At 36.8% G+C, this 19,317-nt stretch overlaps 2 protein-coding genes across 2 annotated transcripts; one reads left to right on the top strand and one right to left on the bottom strand.

Moving 5' to 3' along the window:
• Nucleotides 1–3: 3 nt before the first annotated feature.
• pex3 (peroxisomal biogenesis factor 3) lies at nt 4–10,395 on the top strand. Its single transcript, XM_034016853.3, has 12 exons — nt 4–210; nt 1,229–1,360; nt 2,702–2,783; nt 3,009–3,052; nt 3,257–3,381; nt 3,789–3,855; nt 3,977–4,031; nt 5,131–5,299; nt 7,633–7,703; nt 8,265–8,387; nt 9,042–9,138; nt 9,280–10,395. The coding sequence occupies exons 1-12, from the start codon at nt 138–140 to the stop codon at nt 9,361–9,363; spliced, it is 1,122 nt and encodes a 373-aa protein (XP_033872744.3). The 5' UTR covers nt 4–137; the 3' UTR covers nt 9,364–10,395.
• Nucleotides 10,243–18,535, bottom strand: fuca2 (alpha-L-fucosidase 2). Its single transcript, XM_034017362.3, has 7 exons — nt 18,251–18,535; nt 16,561–16,748; nt 16,010–16,349; nt 14,701–14,911; nt 12,460–12,650; nt 12,053–12,161; nt 10,243–11,669 (listed from the first exon to the last, which is right to left on the bottom strand). Exons 1-7 carry the CDS (start codon nt 18,460–18,462, stop codon nt 11,529–11,531), a joined length of 1,392 nt encoding a protein of 463 aa, XP_033873253.3. The 5' UTR covers nt 18,463–18,535; the 3' UTR covers nt 10,243–11,528.
• Between the last annotated feature and the right edge of the window lie 782 nt (nt 18,536–19,317).

Genomic DNA, 19,317 nt, shown 5'->3' with positions numbered 1-19,317 from the left:
CTGTTCCGGTGCAGGCAGCACCAGCTGATCTAAGAACTGAACGTGCAGTTGTGAATAGTGTTTTGCTTGCCTTTATGGCTGAATTAAAATATAAATAAAATATATATTTATTTAAGAGTTGTTTTAATTCAGAAGACATGTTGGCGTCCACGTGGGGGTTTCTAAAGCGCCATAAAAGGAAGTTTATATTTGCCGGTGCTTTTGTTGGAGGTACAGTATAGCCAAATTATTATTATATATATATTTTTCATCGGGTTATGTCCCGTGCAGCGTCAGAATAATACATGCAAATGGCGGTGTAAACACCACGACTTTATTATTAATTTTAAAAAATAATAATAATAATACAACAGTTGGTACGTCAGAGTTCATAGTTCAACTATTTTGGCAAGCGTAATCAGGCGCTGTATGGAAATCGACCTGTGTGTCACCTTGGTTCATTTTTTCTGCTTGATATCGTTTGAATGCAAACAATGTTTCCAATGAATTTCCTTAGCTCAGTTCCAATTACTGTAAAAGGCACAGTAAACTGGGCTATATATGATAAGGTGTGTAAGTGGATTAGCCTTCTTTAAAAGAACAAATCCATCTTGCAATATGATCTGCATTCTATATTTATAACGCAATTAACTCTTCTACAGCCAGGGCTGGTCAAGTAGCCATATACTTAGAGCTAACTTGTTACTTGTTATTGAAGTTTAATAAGCATGATTGTTGGAGGTACCTGACTTTTTAGTAACAAAAATTGTTTGGTTTTTGTCACTTAGACAGACGTTGAATGCATGCATCTGCTGAAACTAGTAGATGAAAAAAGATATATAAACTATGGCACTGGGACATGTTAAGTGTTTGTGTAATACTAACCAGATGCCTGAAAACACCTGCACATTAGATAAACCATCAGTGAATTGTATGGTTATTTGTTCTGTGTCTATATGCTGTCACCCACTTGGGTTTCTGTAATAGTATACTGTGCTGTACATATTTGCTTTGCAAGAATTCAACCAAATAGTTCTAAAATGACTACCTGCAAGGTGGATTTGTCCTACCCAGTTGCAGGGTTTTAAACTAATCATATTGTTCAGTTCAACACTGCTCTGTGTATTGTTAGGATCACAATGTTTATAAACTTCAAGCAATGTAGGCTACATTTCATTTTGTATACACAAGCAATGCTTTTTGTACTGAGCTGTAAACAGAGAGTAAAATCTATTCTTGTTGTTTAAAGGAGTTTACCTATTGGGTAAATATGCACAGAAGAAAATAAGAGACATCCAGGAACGAGAAGCAGCAGAGTACATTGCACAAGCACGCCGTCAATTTCATTTTGAAAGTAACCAAAGAACCTGTAACATGACAGGTAATTACAGAATCTTAAATCAATAATGAAATCTGGCAATTAAGTGAGTACACAGAACTGTTGTAAGGATTTCTGTTGCATTTCTTTTTTTAAAAAACTAATTAGAATTCTACCTTTTACCGGTAATGTAAAATCATCTTACTGGGTTGTTCTAGCTCAGGGGTTCTCAAACTCAGTCCTGGGGACCCCCTGTGACTGTTGGTTTTCATTCCAACCATTCTGTCAAATACTTAACTAGACCCTTTGTGAATTGATAATTTGCTTAATTGGGCATGTTTACTTGTTTTCAGCTCTTAAACAGTTGCAGTTCAAGTTACTTATCAAATGTTATAGCTAACTTGAAATAAGCAACTGTTCAAGAGCTGAAAACAAGTAAAAAGGTCTAATTAAGCAAATTATCAGTTCAATTAAGGGTCTAGTTAAGTAATTGAGAGCTTGGTTGGAATGAAAACCTGCATCCACAAGGGGTCCCCAGGACTGAGTTTGAGAAGCCCTGTAAGTGGAACAATTTCCATATTTTGTATTTGATACATGGAGAAAGGGGTTAAGGGTAGATGCCCCGTGCCTGCAAAAGAAGAGCTGTGTAGTGCATGTCCCCACAAAGTGAGAATGTGTGTCTGATGGTGGTAAAAATGACCTTTTTCTCCATGTGGTGAGATACAGTGTTTACATAAAGAATCATTGTAAGGTGTCGAGCAATGGTTCCCTTAAGCTGGAATGAAAAAAATGTGTTCATACAATTACATTAAAGATTGCCCAATGTACACACATACAGACTGTTATTACGTGTCATTTTGACATTTTCAGCTAAATGTCAACCCTCTTCAAGTGTCTTTTTATATCGCGGGGGGGGGGGGGGGGGGGGGGATTGTGATGTGCCAGATAATTGATAGAAAACAAAAGTGTTTAAGGAACTGTCAAACATAAAGGCATTTGGGCAACAACCTAAGAAAAGAGGTAGCTGGATTGTCAATGAATGCTGTCAGAACCCGAGGCATGCACAAACTACAGGATCTGGGCAAGTTTCAAACATAAACTTTAAATATGGAGGGAAAACCAACACTGGAGGCATTTTCAGCATCTCCGTGTAACCTGATGCCATTTAAGCAATATAATCTCTGTTATAATTTTACATAATAGTGTCTGGTTTGAGATTATAGCCTTGTATGTTGTCACTACAGTCATTTAACCATTGCTTGTTTAATGTGAAAATGTGAAAATGATTCAGCATAAGGGCAATTCTATTGATTTCTATATAATATATTTTTAATCCCAGGAGTGTGTGTTCTTCGAAGTCTGCAAAGTTCCCATAATATCATTTCTATTTTTTTTTTTTGACAGTGCTATCAATGCTTCCAACTTTAAGAGATGCTATCATACAACATCTGAATTCAGAAAGCCTCACAGCTTTGCTCAAGAACAAGTGGGTATCTTTTTTTTCACCAGTTTAAGATGTTTTGCTGCAAGTATCCATGGAAATGTCTTAATTTTTCTGGGATGAAATGTAATTACATTACTGTACCAGCTTTTTTAAAATGCATTTGATAATACTTTTTGCCATTTCTTTGTATTGCTTTTTTCTTTTGTCTTTAAAATCTGTTAGTATTGTTTTTCCCTGTAATTAAACACATTTCCATTTCTGTTTCAGGCCACCAAATAAGCTGGAGATCTGGGAGGATTTAAAGATAATCAGTAAGTCACATACTTACAGAAGACACATCTGGATAGGGCCTATGAATTAATATGTGGTTGAGAGACTATTTTTTTCCTTTTATTTCTGAGATAACAACGATGTATTTTTAATACCCTGGGCTATGAAAATATGCTCAGCTTTAATTTCTTTGATTCTTGTGCATGCAAATATTGGAGTTTAGTGTAAGTACCTTTCTCTTTTAGGTTTCACTAGAAGCATAGTAGCTGTCTACAGTACCTGTATGCTAGTTGTACTGTTGCGTGTCCAGCTAAACATCATTGGTGGATACATATACCTCGATAACTCTGCTCTCAGTAAGAATGGAATGGTAAGTTTTCAGTTGGTTTGTCTTAGAAAATGTAAGCCTACTAAAACTAAACTCAATACAAAAATATAATATATAACTTGTTATTTATTACAGTACAGTGAAACCTGAAATAACTTTGTTGCTGCTTATTTAAGCAGTCTCACGACTTGTTGTTATTCTGGGTTTACTGGCTGGTAATTCAGGTGATCTCAAGGTGTCTCCTACAGGGCTTACTGTATTTGGTTTCTCTCTATTTTGACAACCCTGTGGGTGGACCCCTACTCTGGACAGCCATTTTAAATGAAAAACTTTACAATTCTAGTATAAAGCTGCACAGTGGGGTGTTTTGATTTAGTTTCTCTTAAAGTGAAGCAATATGAAAAGGGGTTGGCAATGTATCTTTAAGTCGCCACATCTTCCTTTTACAGACACCTCTCGTACCCCCTGAAGTCCAAGAGCAGTACCTCTCGAGTATTCAGCACTTTCTCGGGGATGGTAAGTCATGCAGAGACTACAGCTTCAATCGCTTTATAACTTTCATGTTTAATGGCAGTTTTAAGGCTTTTCTTTTTCTCTCTCTCTCTCTCTCTCTCTCTCTCTCTCTCTCTCTCTCAAGGCTTAAATGAACTAATGACTGCAGTGAAGCAAGCTGTACAGAATGTTTTAGGAGGGTAAGTCTAGCAATCATTAATGGAATATTTCACTCAAAATGATATAGATGAGTGCTATTCCACTGGGTTTAATACGTACAATTTAATAATTAACTACATTGAGGTTTGTTGGTTCAGTTAAACAATTTAGAATAGTTTTGGAACAAATACTTGGACTAACAACTTTGCCCATCCGTGGTGTAGATGTTAGGAAAATGCTATCACAAAGTACAGTACACCTTCGCTATAACAAACCTGTTGGGGTCCTAGCCTTTTGCTTGTTATATTAAGGGGTTCGTTATAGCGAAAGGACAGTCTAAATGAACTATAAACTGGGAGTACGTTAATGAGACGAGATTGTGAATAAAAGTAGAACTACATGTATCTGTTCTCATGTATGCAGTATTCTGCCTTTGCTTTATCCTATTACATATAGCAAAAGTCCCAAATTGAAGCTGAACTTTTATTCACATTCAATCTGATATGAATCATTTCAAAGTGCACCAAATCTTAATCCAACATGCAAGAATCCCAAACTAATCTTATTAAAAATCAACCCGACATGAAAAGTTAATCAGATCTTCACATTTTTTTTGTTATTGTTGCTTTCTTGCATGGTTGCTGAACAAGCCAAAAAACAACCTATATTCACGACAGAGATATGTCTGCGTTACTCCTTTTTTCAAACTATCAATATAGTTTCCAGCTTTGTTGCAACAAAAAATGATGTTCGTTTCAGAGGCATAGTTACACAGCGCACGCTTTTTATTAAGACAAAATAGTTGACTTCACTGCGGAGGTGGCATCCCGTGCGTACATACTAGGATGTTGACAGTGCATGTTATCTTTTTTTATGGTTTTTTTTTATTTGGGGTCCAGGGGCCAGGTTCTGTTCAAGGGTGTACTGTACTGTAATCCAGGGGTGTCTAATTACAGACCTGGATGGCCATTCCACTTCAGGTTTGTATTAAAGTTTGTATTAGTTATATTATGTTTGAATTATCCCCCAATGAGGAATGCATAGCCATAGCATGGGGGGATATTGAAGGACTAATTAAGTCAAGTGGTAAGTATACAAATGTCTAATAGCTTACATTCATTGTTTTGTTTTTTCTGGCAGCATTTCCCTTAAACAGAGCATCTCTCTGCTGGAGTTGGAGCAGCATGTAAACCAGATCAGAGAGCAGGTGGAGCAGAGGGGACGCTCAGGCACAGCTGAAAGTAATGGAAACAAATCGACTCTTTCTTCGTACATGATGCCAGACGAGGAAAGCACTTTGTCAGCTCAGGTACATTTTTAATATTTCTACTTCCAAATAGTATAAATGTGTGTGTATATACAGACGTGCTCAAATTTGTTGGTACCCTTACAGCTCATTGAAATAGTGCTTCATTCCTCCTGAAAAGTGATGAAATTAAAAGCTATTTTATCACGTATACTTGCATGCCTTTGGTATGTCATAGAATAAAGCAAAGAAGCTGTGAAAAGAGATGAATTATTGCTTATTCTACAAATATATTCTAAAATGGCCTGGACACATTTGTTGGTACCCCTTAGAAAAGATAATAAATAATTGGATTATAGTGATATTTCAAACTAATTAGTTTCTTTAATTAGTATCACACATGTCTCTAATTTTGTAATCAGTCATTCAGCCTATTTAAATGGAGAAAAGTAGTCACTGTGCCGTTTGGTATCATTGTATGCACCACACTGAACATGGACCAGTGAAAGCAAAGGAGAGAGTTGTCTGAGGTGATCAGAAAGAAAATAATAGACAAGCATGGTAAAGGTAAAGGCTACAAGACCATCTCCAAGCAGCTTGATGTTCCTGTGACAACAGTTGCAAATATTATTAAGAAGTTTAAGGTCCATGGAACTGTAGCCAACCTCACTGGGCACGGCCGCAAGAGGAAAATCGACCCCAGATTGAACAGAAGGATAGTGCGAATGGTAGAAAAAGAACCAAGGATAACTGCCAAAGAGATACAAGCTGAACTCCAAGGTGAAGGTACGTCAGTTTCTGATCGCATCATCTGTCGCTTTTTGAGTGAAAGTGGGCTCCATGGAAGAAGACCCAGGAGGACTCCACTTTTGACAGAAAAACATAAAAAAGCCAGACTGGAATTTGCTAAAATGCATATTGACAAGCCACAATCCTTCTGGGAGAATGTCCTTTGGACAGATGAGTCAAAACTGGAGCTTTTTGGCAAGTCACATCAGCTCTATGTTCACAGATGAAAAAATGAAGCTTTCAAAGAAAAGAACACCATACCTACAGTGAAACATGGAGGAGGCTCGGTTATGTTTTGGGGCTGCTTTGCTGCCTGGCACATGGTGCCTTGAATCTGTGCAGGGCACAATGAAATCTCAAGACTATCAAGGCATTCTGGAGCAAAACGTACTGCCCAGTGTCAGAAAGCTCTGTCTCAGTCGCAGGTCATGGGTCCTCCAATAGGATAATGACCCAAAACACACAGCTAAAAGCACCCAAGAATGGATAAGAACAAAACATTGGACTATTCTGAAGTGGCCTTCTATGAGTCCTGATCTGAATCCTATCAAACATCTATGGAAAGAGCTGAAACTTGCAGTCTGGAGAAGGCACCCATCAAACCTGAGACAGCTGGAGCAGTTTGCTCAGGAAGAGTGGGCCAAACTACCTGTTAACAGGTGCAGAAGTCTCATTGAGAGCTACAGAAAACGTTTGATTGCAGTGATTGCCTCTAAAGGTTGTGCAACAAAATATTAGGTTAGCGGTCCCATCATTTTTGTCCATGCCATTTTCATTTGTTTTCTTATTTACAATATTATGTTGAATAAAAAATAAAAAGCAAAGTCTGATTTCTATTAAATATGGAATAAACAATGGTGGATGCCAATTACTTTTGTCAGTTTCAAGTTATTTCAGAGAAAATTGTGCATTCTTCTTTTTTGTGGAGGGGTACCAACAAATTTGAGCACGTCTGTATATATATATATATAGAGAGAGAGACATTTTGAAGCTAATTATGAGGCAGTATGCATGTATTCTCATTATAAGGCAAAATATATATTGCAGTCTAAAACAAATGGCTTCGAACTAACACATTATAATTAGTTAACAGGACTGTAGAAGGCGGAATCGTTTTTTAGTGTTCATTTTCAAATGCTGATATTTGCATTATTTTTGCTGTTTAAATGTTAAATATTCAAATGTTTATGGTGAAATGATTTGTATAGCGATGTCTAATCTCGTTCCCTGAATTATGGAAGCTGTTTCACCATAATATTATCTTTATTCCCCCAACTCAATAACGTGCCGGTGGGTGGGCAGTGAAGTACAATTACATGATTATAAATTGTTGTAGTTAAATATGCAAAAAGCATTAGATAAAGAGAATGCATGCTTTTGTAGGTAATATTTTGCAGTATAAGTAGCACAACCCTTGCAAAAGAAAAGCAAAGCAAAATTTGCAGTGATTTCTTTTGTCTCTCCCATGCCCTTATGAATAGGAGATGGGAGCCTACAGTAGTGTAGACTAGTCTCAAAGCATAGTATCTAACCCATGACCTGGGGGTCATATCCAGAATTACTTTATGATGTCACTCAGTAGATGAATTCTCATATTGCATCTGCAGGCATGTGGTCTAACAGAGAAAGATGTTGGAACAATAAAATTGCTAAATGAAACCCGGGACATGTTAGAAAGGTAAGTAGACTGAAGTTATGTGGACAGTTATTTGCCTTGTTCTCCTGTTTTATTATTATTATTATTATTATTATTTATTTCTTAGCAGACGCCCTTATCCAGGGCGACTTACAATTGTTACAAGATATCACATTATTTCACATTATTTTTTTTTTACATACAATTACCCATTTATACAGTTGGGTTTTTACTTGAGCAATCCTAGGTAAAGTACCTTGCTCAAGGGTACAGCAGCAGTGCCCCCAACCTGGGATTGAACCCACGACCCTGCGGTCAAGAGTCCAGAGCCCTAACCTCTACTCCACACTTAGTTTCAATGTTCGTAGTTATATATTTTATAATGTACCTCAATAAAACTATAAAGTACCTACAGTACCTTTTAAGAACTGACAATTATTTAGACAGTTTTTGCATTTCTTAACCAGCAAAAAATGGAAACATTATGTACAGTAAATAAAATAAATTATTCAATATTGGGTAATGTGTTTTCACAGTACTGACGAAACAAAACTTACAAAAAATATGTATATTTTGTTTTTCTCCAACATTCTGGTTTCACAGTCCAGACTTCTACATTGTTTTGAATACCTGTTTGAACCGTGGGTTTAGCCGGCTTTTTGACAATATGGCAGAGTTTTTCAGGCCTACTCAGCAAGATCCTGGGCAGAGCATCACAGCTGACAGGTCTGTACAGCTGCTAACTGCCATGAGTGACTGATTATATTAATCTAATGTTAGTGACGTTATGGGGGTCACCTACAGCACTACTGCCTACTGTAGTTGTTAATGAGGTGAAATTCAAATAGGAATTAAAATTGTGTAGAAAAAAAACAGGTACAGTTAAATACACTTGTAGAACATGTAGTTCCAAATTATTTTTTTAAAAGCAGGATAATCTCTGGGGAAGTGTGTCTTTTTTTACCTACTTAAATGCCCCCAGTTTTGGTTTTTATTTTTCTAATTTTTAATATTCCAGCATCACTGCAGTTGGTGCTGTTTTTTCTTGTAATATTTTTGAGCTGTTAAAATAGTAAAGTGTGTTTAAATCTGATTTGTTTAGTGAGTGTCTCATTCCTTAATACATTCAGGTTAAATTGTAGATTTGTACTAGATAGTTTTATATTTATTCATCTGTGTGATTACATTATCATTTTCGTATGTTGTTTTGTATGACTGAAAAAACAGGATACCATTTTTCTTAAGCATGTGCTGACTTATTATGCATTTCCTTTCAGAATTAAGTTTTTTTTTTTGTTTGTTTGTTTTTCTGTCTCGGAGTTAAATATGCAGACTGTACCTGTATTTTTAATTTTATTTTGCTACTTTTATCCCTTCCAGTCTGTCCAATGTCAGTCTTCCGCTAGCCAAAGTCATCCCCATAGTAAATGGACAGATTAATTCAATATGCAGTGACACACCAAGCCAGTTTGTTCAGGTAAGATGCATAATTTTTTTTGTATATTCCACTATTCAGAGTGGAAGCATAAGCTTCAACTACTGTATGTGAGTGACTCAAGAAGTGTCATCATACTTGGGTTAGCGCTTCACACATAATGGAATTATTTTTGTCTTTCAGGACCTCTTAATGATTGAGCAGGTGAAGGAATTTTCTGCTAATGTATATGAAGCTTTCAGTGCACCTCAGCAATTGCAGAAATGAGTTGGAATACTTACACTGGGATTGTACACAAAGTAGACAATTCTGCAGCCACATTCCCAGTGACTCTACAGCAGACTGGACCGCCTTTTAACTAAGCATCACATTCCTAGCAGTTACACACTGCTTTCTAAAGTGATAAACCAAGTTTTATAATGCGGGAGATGCCCAGGGAGAGGATTTCAGCACCCAACACTAGCTGATATTTAAAGGTAGCCCCTGCATGCTTTGATCCACCAAGTGTTCGGTTTAGTGGGGTTAAAAGCAAAGTGTTTCTATAACCAAGTAGCACTTGGCTTTAATTTAAGGCCAGTGCAGCTGTACAACTATATCAGGACTGGAAACTACCTATAAGTTGCTCTAGAAGTTTATTGATTATTCAGTTGTTTTTTAGTTTTTGTCTGACTGTAACAAACTTGTCCACTTATCTTTTCTATCATTACCTGAAACTAGTTTCAAATTAATTTAGCATGTTTGATACCACCTTATACATCTCTCCGTAACTAAAGAAACTAGCATGTGGTTGCTCCAAAACTGTACTAAAACTTCTCATCTGCATGTGTATATCAATCTAAAAGTAATACGTCTATTTGATGCTTTTGAGGAACTGCATTCTACTTACAAGTCTCTTAGTATTGTAGGTAATATTAATGCATTAACATACAACACTAAAACAAAATTGACACAGACCCATGTGACAAGAGGCCTGTTAATCTTTGTTTTTATTTAGCCTATATTCTGTTGTAAAAGAAAGAAATAGACAAACTTTAATTTGATTGTGTTTTAACATACTGTAATGAAAGAGTTAAGAAATTAAGAGTTCTGTCCACTGGGAGTAACGTGAGTAATGTTGGGTGTTCTTTCTGTAAAGACTGTAGTGCAGTTTAAGTATTTTTTAATTTTTTTTTTTTTTTTATCAATGCAAGTTTATCTGTAAAATACATCCACTAACTGTGTAAGCTTGGACATATAGATCGCCACACATCTCCCAAGAAGAATTGTGTAAAATAAATAAATTGTATGAACTTTCACCAATGTTTGTTTGGAATTGGTGCCAGTTATTGAATATTATCTTCGTTTCAAACTGAAGTCACAGCTTTCCATTCAGTACAGATATGTGGTTTTTCCCGTTTCATGGTGCCATGCATTCAATCTTTGTGCATTACCTATTTTTCCTCCCTGAATTTGACATGCCCAATTTGAAGGTTGCCATACAACTGCAACCCTGTTGTTGTTGTTGTTGTTGTTGTTGTTATTGTTATTATTATTATTATTATTATTATTATTATTATTATTATTATTATTATTATTATTTATTTCTTAGCAGACACCCTTACCCAGGGCAACTTACAGTTCTATACAAAAAGTACATATCAAGAATTACAGTACAATTAAGAGCAAGATACAAAATACAATGACTAAAGTCCTAATTAGAGCAAATACAAAACACAGTACAATTTGATATCTGGGCAGTTCAAGAGCAGATATTTATCAACAGGACTGAAGATCAGCTGGGGAGCTTTATTCCCGAAGTCAGCTCTTTTAACTTCCTGAACCTCAACAGATGTTACAAAGCTTCCATGGAGGTAAGGGAAGTCCCCACTTGGATTGTAACCTGACCAGTAGGTGTCGCTGAAATGTGCCGAGGTCATAATAATAATAATAATAATAATAATAATAATTTTTGTTTTAAGCGCCTAAATGCACGCATCTCAAACAAACAAAAAAACAGAACCATATTAATTAGAATGGCGTAGTTTACGGTATCGAATGCAGCACTAAGGTCTAATAGGACCAAAATGGTCAGTGCACCCGAGTCAGCGGCCACGAACAGGTCATTAACAACCTTAACAAGGGCTGTTTCAGTGCTGTGTCTTGATCTAAAACCTGACTGCAAAGGTTCATAAATATCGCATTCCGATAGATGACTGTAGCTGCTGAGCCACTACGCATTCTAGGATTTTAGACAAAGGCTAAAAAGGCTGTTTTTTTTAACAAAGGAGTCACAACGGCATTAAATGCTGATGGAACTACAACACAATCTAAATTCACAAAACATTATACAGCATTTTTCAAAGAAAACATTTAGGACCTTAAAATCATCATATATTTTTCACATAGTTAGTTTTTCCATTTTGAAAAACAAACAAAAAAATTAAAAACGTTGTTCATCTGACACTGGTTAGTTTTAGAGCCCAGCCCCACTGACAAGGCATCTGACTGTAAGAAAGTTGTGGCAGCATAACTGTCATCCCTTTCTTTTCCAATGGGAGCCACTTCACAGCCTCTGAATACCCAAGCATTTTAACCTGGAAAGAAAAACAAAATACGATTAAAACATTGGAACTAACAACAGTGCAAACCATGGTTATTATGCTGCATACACTAAAACAGTTTTGAGACTGGTAACCTAGACTCAAACTACAAACAACTCCTACCTGCCAGTTATCTTTAACAGTACTAGATTTAACTTTCTAATTCACAATTGCAGTTGGCATGTAATTTATACTTTAAATTACCATTGTTTATAATCTCTTGAATCTCTTTGTTACTGGATTTTTTTTTATATTAAACAACAGGCATCACTTAAATATATACTTTTAAAGACCTATTTTTACCATTAGCATGAGCATTTAAACTTTGAATCCAATAAAACAGGTAACTTGACCCAATATAAAAAAAGACACCTTACCACTGTTTTCCCCTCTGTTGCAAATGGTTCACTAAGAACAAGTTTTTCTGAAATCGGCCAATTAAGAAAAAATGCATAAACAGCTTGTTCTTCTGGCTTGGACATGTACCTGTAAATAAATATTATAGAATAATACACTGTGTCCCCTCTTTATAAATGAACTATTAGGAAATGATGTAGGCACATCACAAGACAAGATAAGAACTGCTATACATAACATGAATGAAAAAGCGAAAAGAAACTAAAATTCAATGACAAACGTTTCGACTAGAAGTATTTTTCTAGTCAAAACTTTTGTTGTTGAATTTGTTTCTTTTCGTATGTCTACAGATCAGTCTATGGAGGCTATTGGGGAAGTCTATTAAATATTGTGAAATCTGAAGTCAAAACAAATAGTGAATGCATACCAGACTCCAGATGTGACAGAGTCGTTTTGAGCCCTCCACGATGTGGTATCATAAATTCCTTCTCCATTCACTTTCAACCACAATCCCATCTGCCTCAAGCGCTCTTCAAAGATAGGAGCAATTCGACCATCATGCGTGGGTCCAATGTTCATTAACAGATTACCTCCACAGGACACTGTCTCAACCAAGGTCTGCAACACAAGAGGAAAATGTATCGGAGAGGTTGGTTTTTTGTTTGTCAATCAGAACCCCAGTGTGGTACTTTGGGGTTTTTGGGGTTTTTTGGGGGGGGGGGGTTTACCATAAAGTCAGCTCTTCGGTCCGTAATCTACATGGATAGAACGAAAATGTATTTTTCATTCGTTTTTTATGATCATAAATATCAAGAATACCAATAAACACAACATAAATTATATATATATATATATATATATATATATATATATATATATATACACACATATGCCTTGCATAAGTATTCACCCCCTTTGCTGTGACACCCCTAAATAAGCTCTGGTGCAACCAATTGCCTTCAGAAGTCACATAATTAGTTGAATGGAGTCCACCTGTGTGCAATTAAAGTGTCACATGATCTCAGATTAAATACACCTGTTTCTGGAAGGCCGCCGAGTTTGTTAGAGAGCATACCTAAACAAACAGCATCATGAAGGCCAGGGAGCTATCAAAACAAGTCCAGGATAAAGTTCTGGAGAAGCACCAATCAGGGTTGGGTTATAAAAGAATATCCCAAACTTTGAACATCCCCCGGAGCACCGTTAAATCCATTATTAAAAAATGGAAAGAATATGGCACCACCGCGACTCTGCCTAGAGAAGGCCGTCCACCAAAACTCAGTGACCAGGTAAGGAGGGCATTAGTCAGAGAAGCAATCAAGAGGCCAATGGTAACTCTGAAGGAGCTGGAGAGATCTACTGCTGAGATGGGAGAAACCGTCCATGGGACAACTATAACCCGGACCCTCCACAAAGCTGGGCTTTATGGAAGAGTGGCGAGAAGAAAGCCATTCCTGAAAAAAACCCATATCAAATCCTGTTTGGATTTTGCCAAAAGGCATGTGGGAGACACAGCAAACATGTGGAAAAAGGTTCTCTGCTCTGATGAGACCAAAATTTAACTTTTTGGCCTTAGCGCAAAACGCTATGTGTGGCGCAAAGCCAACACTGCTCATCACCCTAAGAACACCATCCCCACGGTGAAGCTTGGTGGTGGCAGCATCATGTTATGGGGATGCTTTCATCGGCAGGGACTGGGAAACTGGTCAGGATTGAGGGCAAGATGGATGGAGCCAAATACAGGGAAATTCTAGAGGAAAACCTGTTTCAGTCTGCAAGAGACCTAGGACTGGGGCGGAGGTTCACCTTCCAGCAGGACAATGACCCTAAACACACAGTCAAAGCTACATTGGAGTGGTTTAAAAACAAGAACCTGAATGTCTTAGAATGGCCCAGTCAAAGCCCAGACCTCAATCCGATTGAGAATCTGTGGCAAGACTTGAAAATTGCTGTTCACCAACGGTCCCCATCAAACTTGACAGAGCTTAAGCAATTTTGCCAAGAAGAATGGGCAAAAATTGCAGGATCCAGATGTGCAAAGCTGGTAGAGACTTACCCAAAAATACTCACAGCTGTAATTGCAGCCAAAGGTGCTTCTACCAAGTATTGACTCAGGGGGGCGAATACTTATGCAACCAACAAATGTCTATTTTTTTTGGTTTAATTAACTTTTGTGTCACAATAAAAAATATCAAATGGTAAAAATCCCAATTAAATCCATTTTAATTCCAGGTTGTAACACTACAAAATGTGGAAAAGTCCAAGGGGGGTGAATACTTATGCAAGGCACTGTATCTCTCTCTCTCTCTCTCTCTCTCTCTCTCTCTCTCTCTCTCTCTCTCTCTCTCTCTCTCTCTCTCTCTCTCTCTCTCTCTCTCTCTCTCTCTCTCTCTCTCTCTCTCTCTCTCTCTCTCTCTCTCTCTCTCTCTCTCTCTCTGTGTATATATATATATATATATATATATATATATATATATATATATATATATATATATATATATATATATATATATATTAATCCTTAAACTGTACAATACTATAATATTCCACTTTATTATACTTGTTGAACAGATCTATATGAACAGTAGTAACTTTCCCTTAATGGATCTCTATATGTTTTAAACTTCTCAGAGATCATCATTTTAATAACAATATTCAAGATGTATACCTTGACCAGTTGTTCAATTGTAAGGTAATCACTTAGAACAGCATCTCTCCTGTAACCCCATGACTTCTGGTCGATGGTCATGCAGTTCTCCCATTTGTGATTGAGGAGATGGCCCGGGTTATAACGGTCAGTGCATGTGTAGTACCCACCATGTTTACAAATGCTGCCATATCCCCAGCGGTCATTCGTTACAACTGTCTCACGGACTGGGCTGTTAGAAAAGAAAAATACATATTTATGTCAAATTTGTTTTCCAGAATAACCCAAGACTGGCAAAGCTAGCTGCAAGCTAGAAAGTCCAAACAAGTTACCATATTAAACTAATTTAGTAAGTTATTTCAATTATATTGTATGGCCTTTTAAAATGCCTATTTTCCTGGGTCACTTTCACGTGACATCAAATTCTTTCAGATTCTTTCACATAATTTTCAGACACAAGTACTTGGGTCTATATAGTGTGTTTTAGCACAGTTTAAATTATTATAAAATTATTTTAGCAACCTGCTTTACAGCTTGCATAACAATCATAGTGTTTCACCTAGTAAATGCACAAGCATTTTTATATAGGGTGAGTCATACAAGCATAGTGCCAATCCTGTTCTGCCTGAGTTGTAGAGTGAGAACTGCATTGATCTTTGTGCTGCCATGGGTAAAGAAGGAAAACTGCCTGATTATAGTTAACTTCATGGCACTTCACCTACTTATCAGGTTCCCTACAGTCCAGGCAGAGACAAACCAGGCTGGGCACTGCCTGCAGGATTCAGTGGCCATAATTATGCTATTAATATAATCTTTAGTTAGGGGCAGGTCATGGGTCTGATTCATAATCTTGGATGATCAAAGAATTAAGTACAAAATTATAAATAACTGAGTGTCTGTCCAGAGGATAGGGTCTCGTAGTAGGGGGAGGGAGGGCTAGGTCGGCCAGGGTGTCCTCGGCCGACTGCACCAGCGACCCCTGTAGTCTGGCCGGGTGCCTGCGGGCTTGCCTGTAAGCTGCCCGAGAGCTGCGTTGTCCTCCGACGCTGTAGCTCTTGGGTGGCTGCATGGTGAGTCCGCAGTGTGAAAAAAAGCGGTCGGCTGACAGCACACGCTTCAGAGGACAGCGTGTGTTCGTCTTCGCCCTCACGTGTCAGCACAGGGGTGGTAGCGGTGAGTTGAGCCTAAAAATAATTGGCCATTTCAAATTTGGGAGAAAATAATAAAAAATAATTGGCAACGACTAAATTTATTTAAAAAAAAAAAAAGTTTGTATTGTATTTGTAGCCTAAGATCTGATGCGATCTAAACATGCACAGAATATAAGTACCTTTCATTGTAGAGCCAGGCTAGGAATCCTGTGCTGTTCCAGTAGGTATCGGGTGCATCTCCATCCCCATCTGACCACAACACCTCTGGGTGATACTTGTTCACAATTTCATACAATTCAGGCAGTGATTTTGTGGTAGGGAACTTATTGGTTCTGAAGTCATTGGCAGCGTCTTCCAGGAACAACGGGTTAAACCACTCAAAGAGTGAATGGTACAGCCCAAATCGCAGGTCTGTCTGATTCCTTATGGCATCCCCCAGCTCTGCCACTAGATCCCGCTTTGGCCCCAAATCCACAGCATTCCAGTTCCAAGAGTACTTCGAACCCCACAATGTGAAACCTAATGCAACACATTGTAAAACATGTCAATCTCAACTTGATTTGAACCATTGTCTCGTAATAAATCAATTATCTATCTAACTATACAGGACTATTTAAATGTTCTTCCCATTTAACATACTATTTAAAAAAGCAAGTTGTCTGTAAATGTTAATTCAAGCATTTGGTAATTATAGCCTTGGGGCAAAACAGAAAACATGTTCCTTATTTACCTTCATGGTGCTTCGTGGTTAGAACAACATATTTGGCTCCAGATGCAGAAAGAATCTCAGCCCATTGTTTTGCATTGAAGAACTCGGCTGTAAAATCTTGGGCAAAGTTCTCGTACTTGAAACCAGGAGGATAGTTATTTTCCATAAAATCAACATAGGGCTTCAGTTTTTGCTTCTGCATGTACCACCTAAAAAGTCCAGTTTATTTATTGGAGATGCCATTCTAAGTGTTGTTTTGACAGCAAATTCCATACAATAAGAAACTTGAAATGTTGAAGAGTCTAAGTCTTGCAATCCAACTGGTTTTCTAAATGATTTGTGTATGGAAGTCCTCAGTACAATTGCAATAATACTGGATTGTGTACCATGTGTGTTGTAACAACACAAGACGCATCTCTGAATATTAAAAGCCTTAGTTTTCAAGTTGATCACACCCAAATTATAGAAAAGATTTGTCTTTTGTATCTGATACATGTACTGTGATTGGTGATGATTATTTTTAGCTTCGGTGTCGCTCTGTATTCAATTGCCAAATGTTCTTTTTCAGCAGGGAAACTGCTGCTGTGGCTGTTTCTTCAACAGCTCATAAACAATTTGTGATACAGTCTTTGTATTTTAACTGTCTGATACTCCCCTTGGAAAACCAAACTTTATCTTTCACTTCAACCTGTGACCTAATATGGCTTTAATATTTGGATCATGTGGCTTTTTATTTCTGGATAATAAAGACCAGACGCTTTCAGATATTGACTTAATATCTAGTCAAATTCAATCATGGGTGTCATGCAAGAAAAAATGTGTGTTTGCTTATACATTGTTAAAACAGCAAGAGAGACAGTCAGAAGGATTTTTTTTTTTACGCCCACTTTAATTAATTGTAAGCTGGAGAAAGTATTTCAGAAATATATAAATTAATGCAATTGACAATGGAAATGCAGAGCCATTTAATTTGTGATTTGTTTAACATCATCAACAACAAATCCAAAAATTCTCACATCTTTATTGGGTGAATTTGCATTTCCCTGGAACCCTTTTTTCCAGTTAAATGTTAACTGAATTGTGTCCTGTGTCCTTCACCTGAAATATGTGAAAGATTCGGCTACTTTGAAGCAAAATCGACTTGTTCATCAGCACAATTGCTGCTTTACATTACCTTACTCAGTGAGCCAAATGCATGATTTTTTTACCTGCAGCAATAGCAGGTTATACATTACATGTTATAATAAAAATTAAAATGTGGGATCACACTGTTTTTTTAAAGAAACGTTTTAAAGAAAACGTCAATCAAGCTCTCACATTTAACAACGGATCTGTCTCTTTACGGGCTTATTTTATCACAATATATTAACCCAAAAAAATAACAGGTTACACAAACCCAATTTGACCACTGGGTGGCAACCATTAGCAATTATTGGAGTAGTATATTATTTATTTTTAAATGGCTGCATAGTTTTTGTAAGGTTAAACAAAATGGACCGAAAAAAATTCTATAAAACAATTATTAAATTGATACTTCGTGGATTTTTACCCTTTTAATAAATGAATTTTTTTTTTTAGTTTGTCAAAGCAGGAAACCCATTTCTATATTAAATCATTTTTTATTATTTGCTCTTCAATTTCTCGATAAAATGTACCGATAAAAACAATGTATTTAAATATGTATTATTCATTTAGTATATGCAGAACTTACCAGAACCATTCGCTGCCAAAGCTGGGGACAGAGAAGACTCCCCAGTGTATGAAGATGCCAAATTTTACTTGATCGTACCAGCCTGGCAAAGGTCTCGAATCAATTGACTCCCAAGTGGGTTCATATTTACACCTGCAATTCTTGACAAGACACAAAACAACACACACAAAAAGAAGCAAATAAAAAGGGCTACATTTAAATAATACCGCCATCAGGTTGCATTACAGTACCACACCAATATATTTACTAAAAAGAGATTTTTTTTTTTATCACATGACTACTTCCTATTTTGAGTCATGTGGCCTGTCATTTGCCGCAGAAAGTACGGGTGGGGTTCCGGTTTGTTTTTAACAAATAAGCTATATTTGAAACAGTATTTTATTCCACGGGTTATTGTTATGAGACAAGTGTATTTCTATTACGCCAGAAACCTCAGTTTTTATAACAATACCAATTTGACATATGGAAGGATGTTGTCATTGGCAGAAGGCAGTATTGCCTTACTAGTTGACATTTGAACAAGTAACACCACACTGAGCTTCAGCATGGCAGCACTGCCCCTCAGCCACCCACGTAAGGAACACTTGTAACAGTTTTATATGTATATCTGGACATTTATTTACTCATTTGCTTGATTTAACATGATATTTAAACATGATATTTGTTATTTCAAGTGTTATATGCTAAGTTCCAAAATAAGTTTTTACACAAGATTTTTCTAAAAATCGTTGTCCATTACAGTGTACGTTTGGTCCAAAGAGATGAAATCTAAGTAAATCTATGAGTATTGTTAAAAACGGCTATCACATTCAAAACAGGGTATTAGCACAATTCAAAAAGTCAATATTTGTTCAAAAATATTTCACACTTAGGATGTACAGCTTTAGATATCCTGGAACTTCTGGCAGAAGGAAATTTGTCAGAAATAGAGAGTTTGAATAGTGATGACGAGGCTAAAGATACAACCAGACTTCATACAGTTGGTTAGTGTAGTTTTGTAAATGTAAGGGAGGAGTCAATCTAATTTAGTAAAACATTTAAAACATATGAGAGGTGCCCAATAATTT

The sequence above is a fragment of the Acipenser ruthenus genome, chromosome 6, assembly GCF_902713425.1.
Source record: "Acipenser ruthenus chromosome 6, fAciRut3.2 maternal haplotype, whole genome shotgun sequence".
Taxonomy (NCBI): Eukaryota; Metazoa; Chordata; class Actinopteri; order Acipenseriformes; family Acipenseridae; genus Acipenser; species Acipenser ruthenus.
This window is presented reverse-complemented; position numbering and strand designations above follow the sequence as displayed.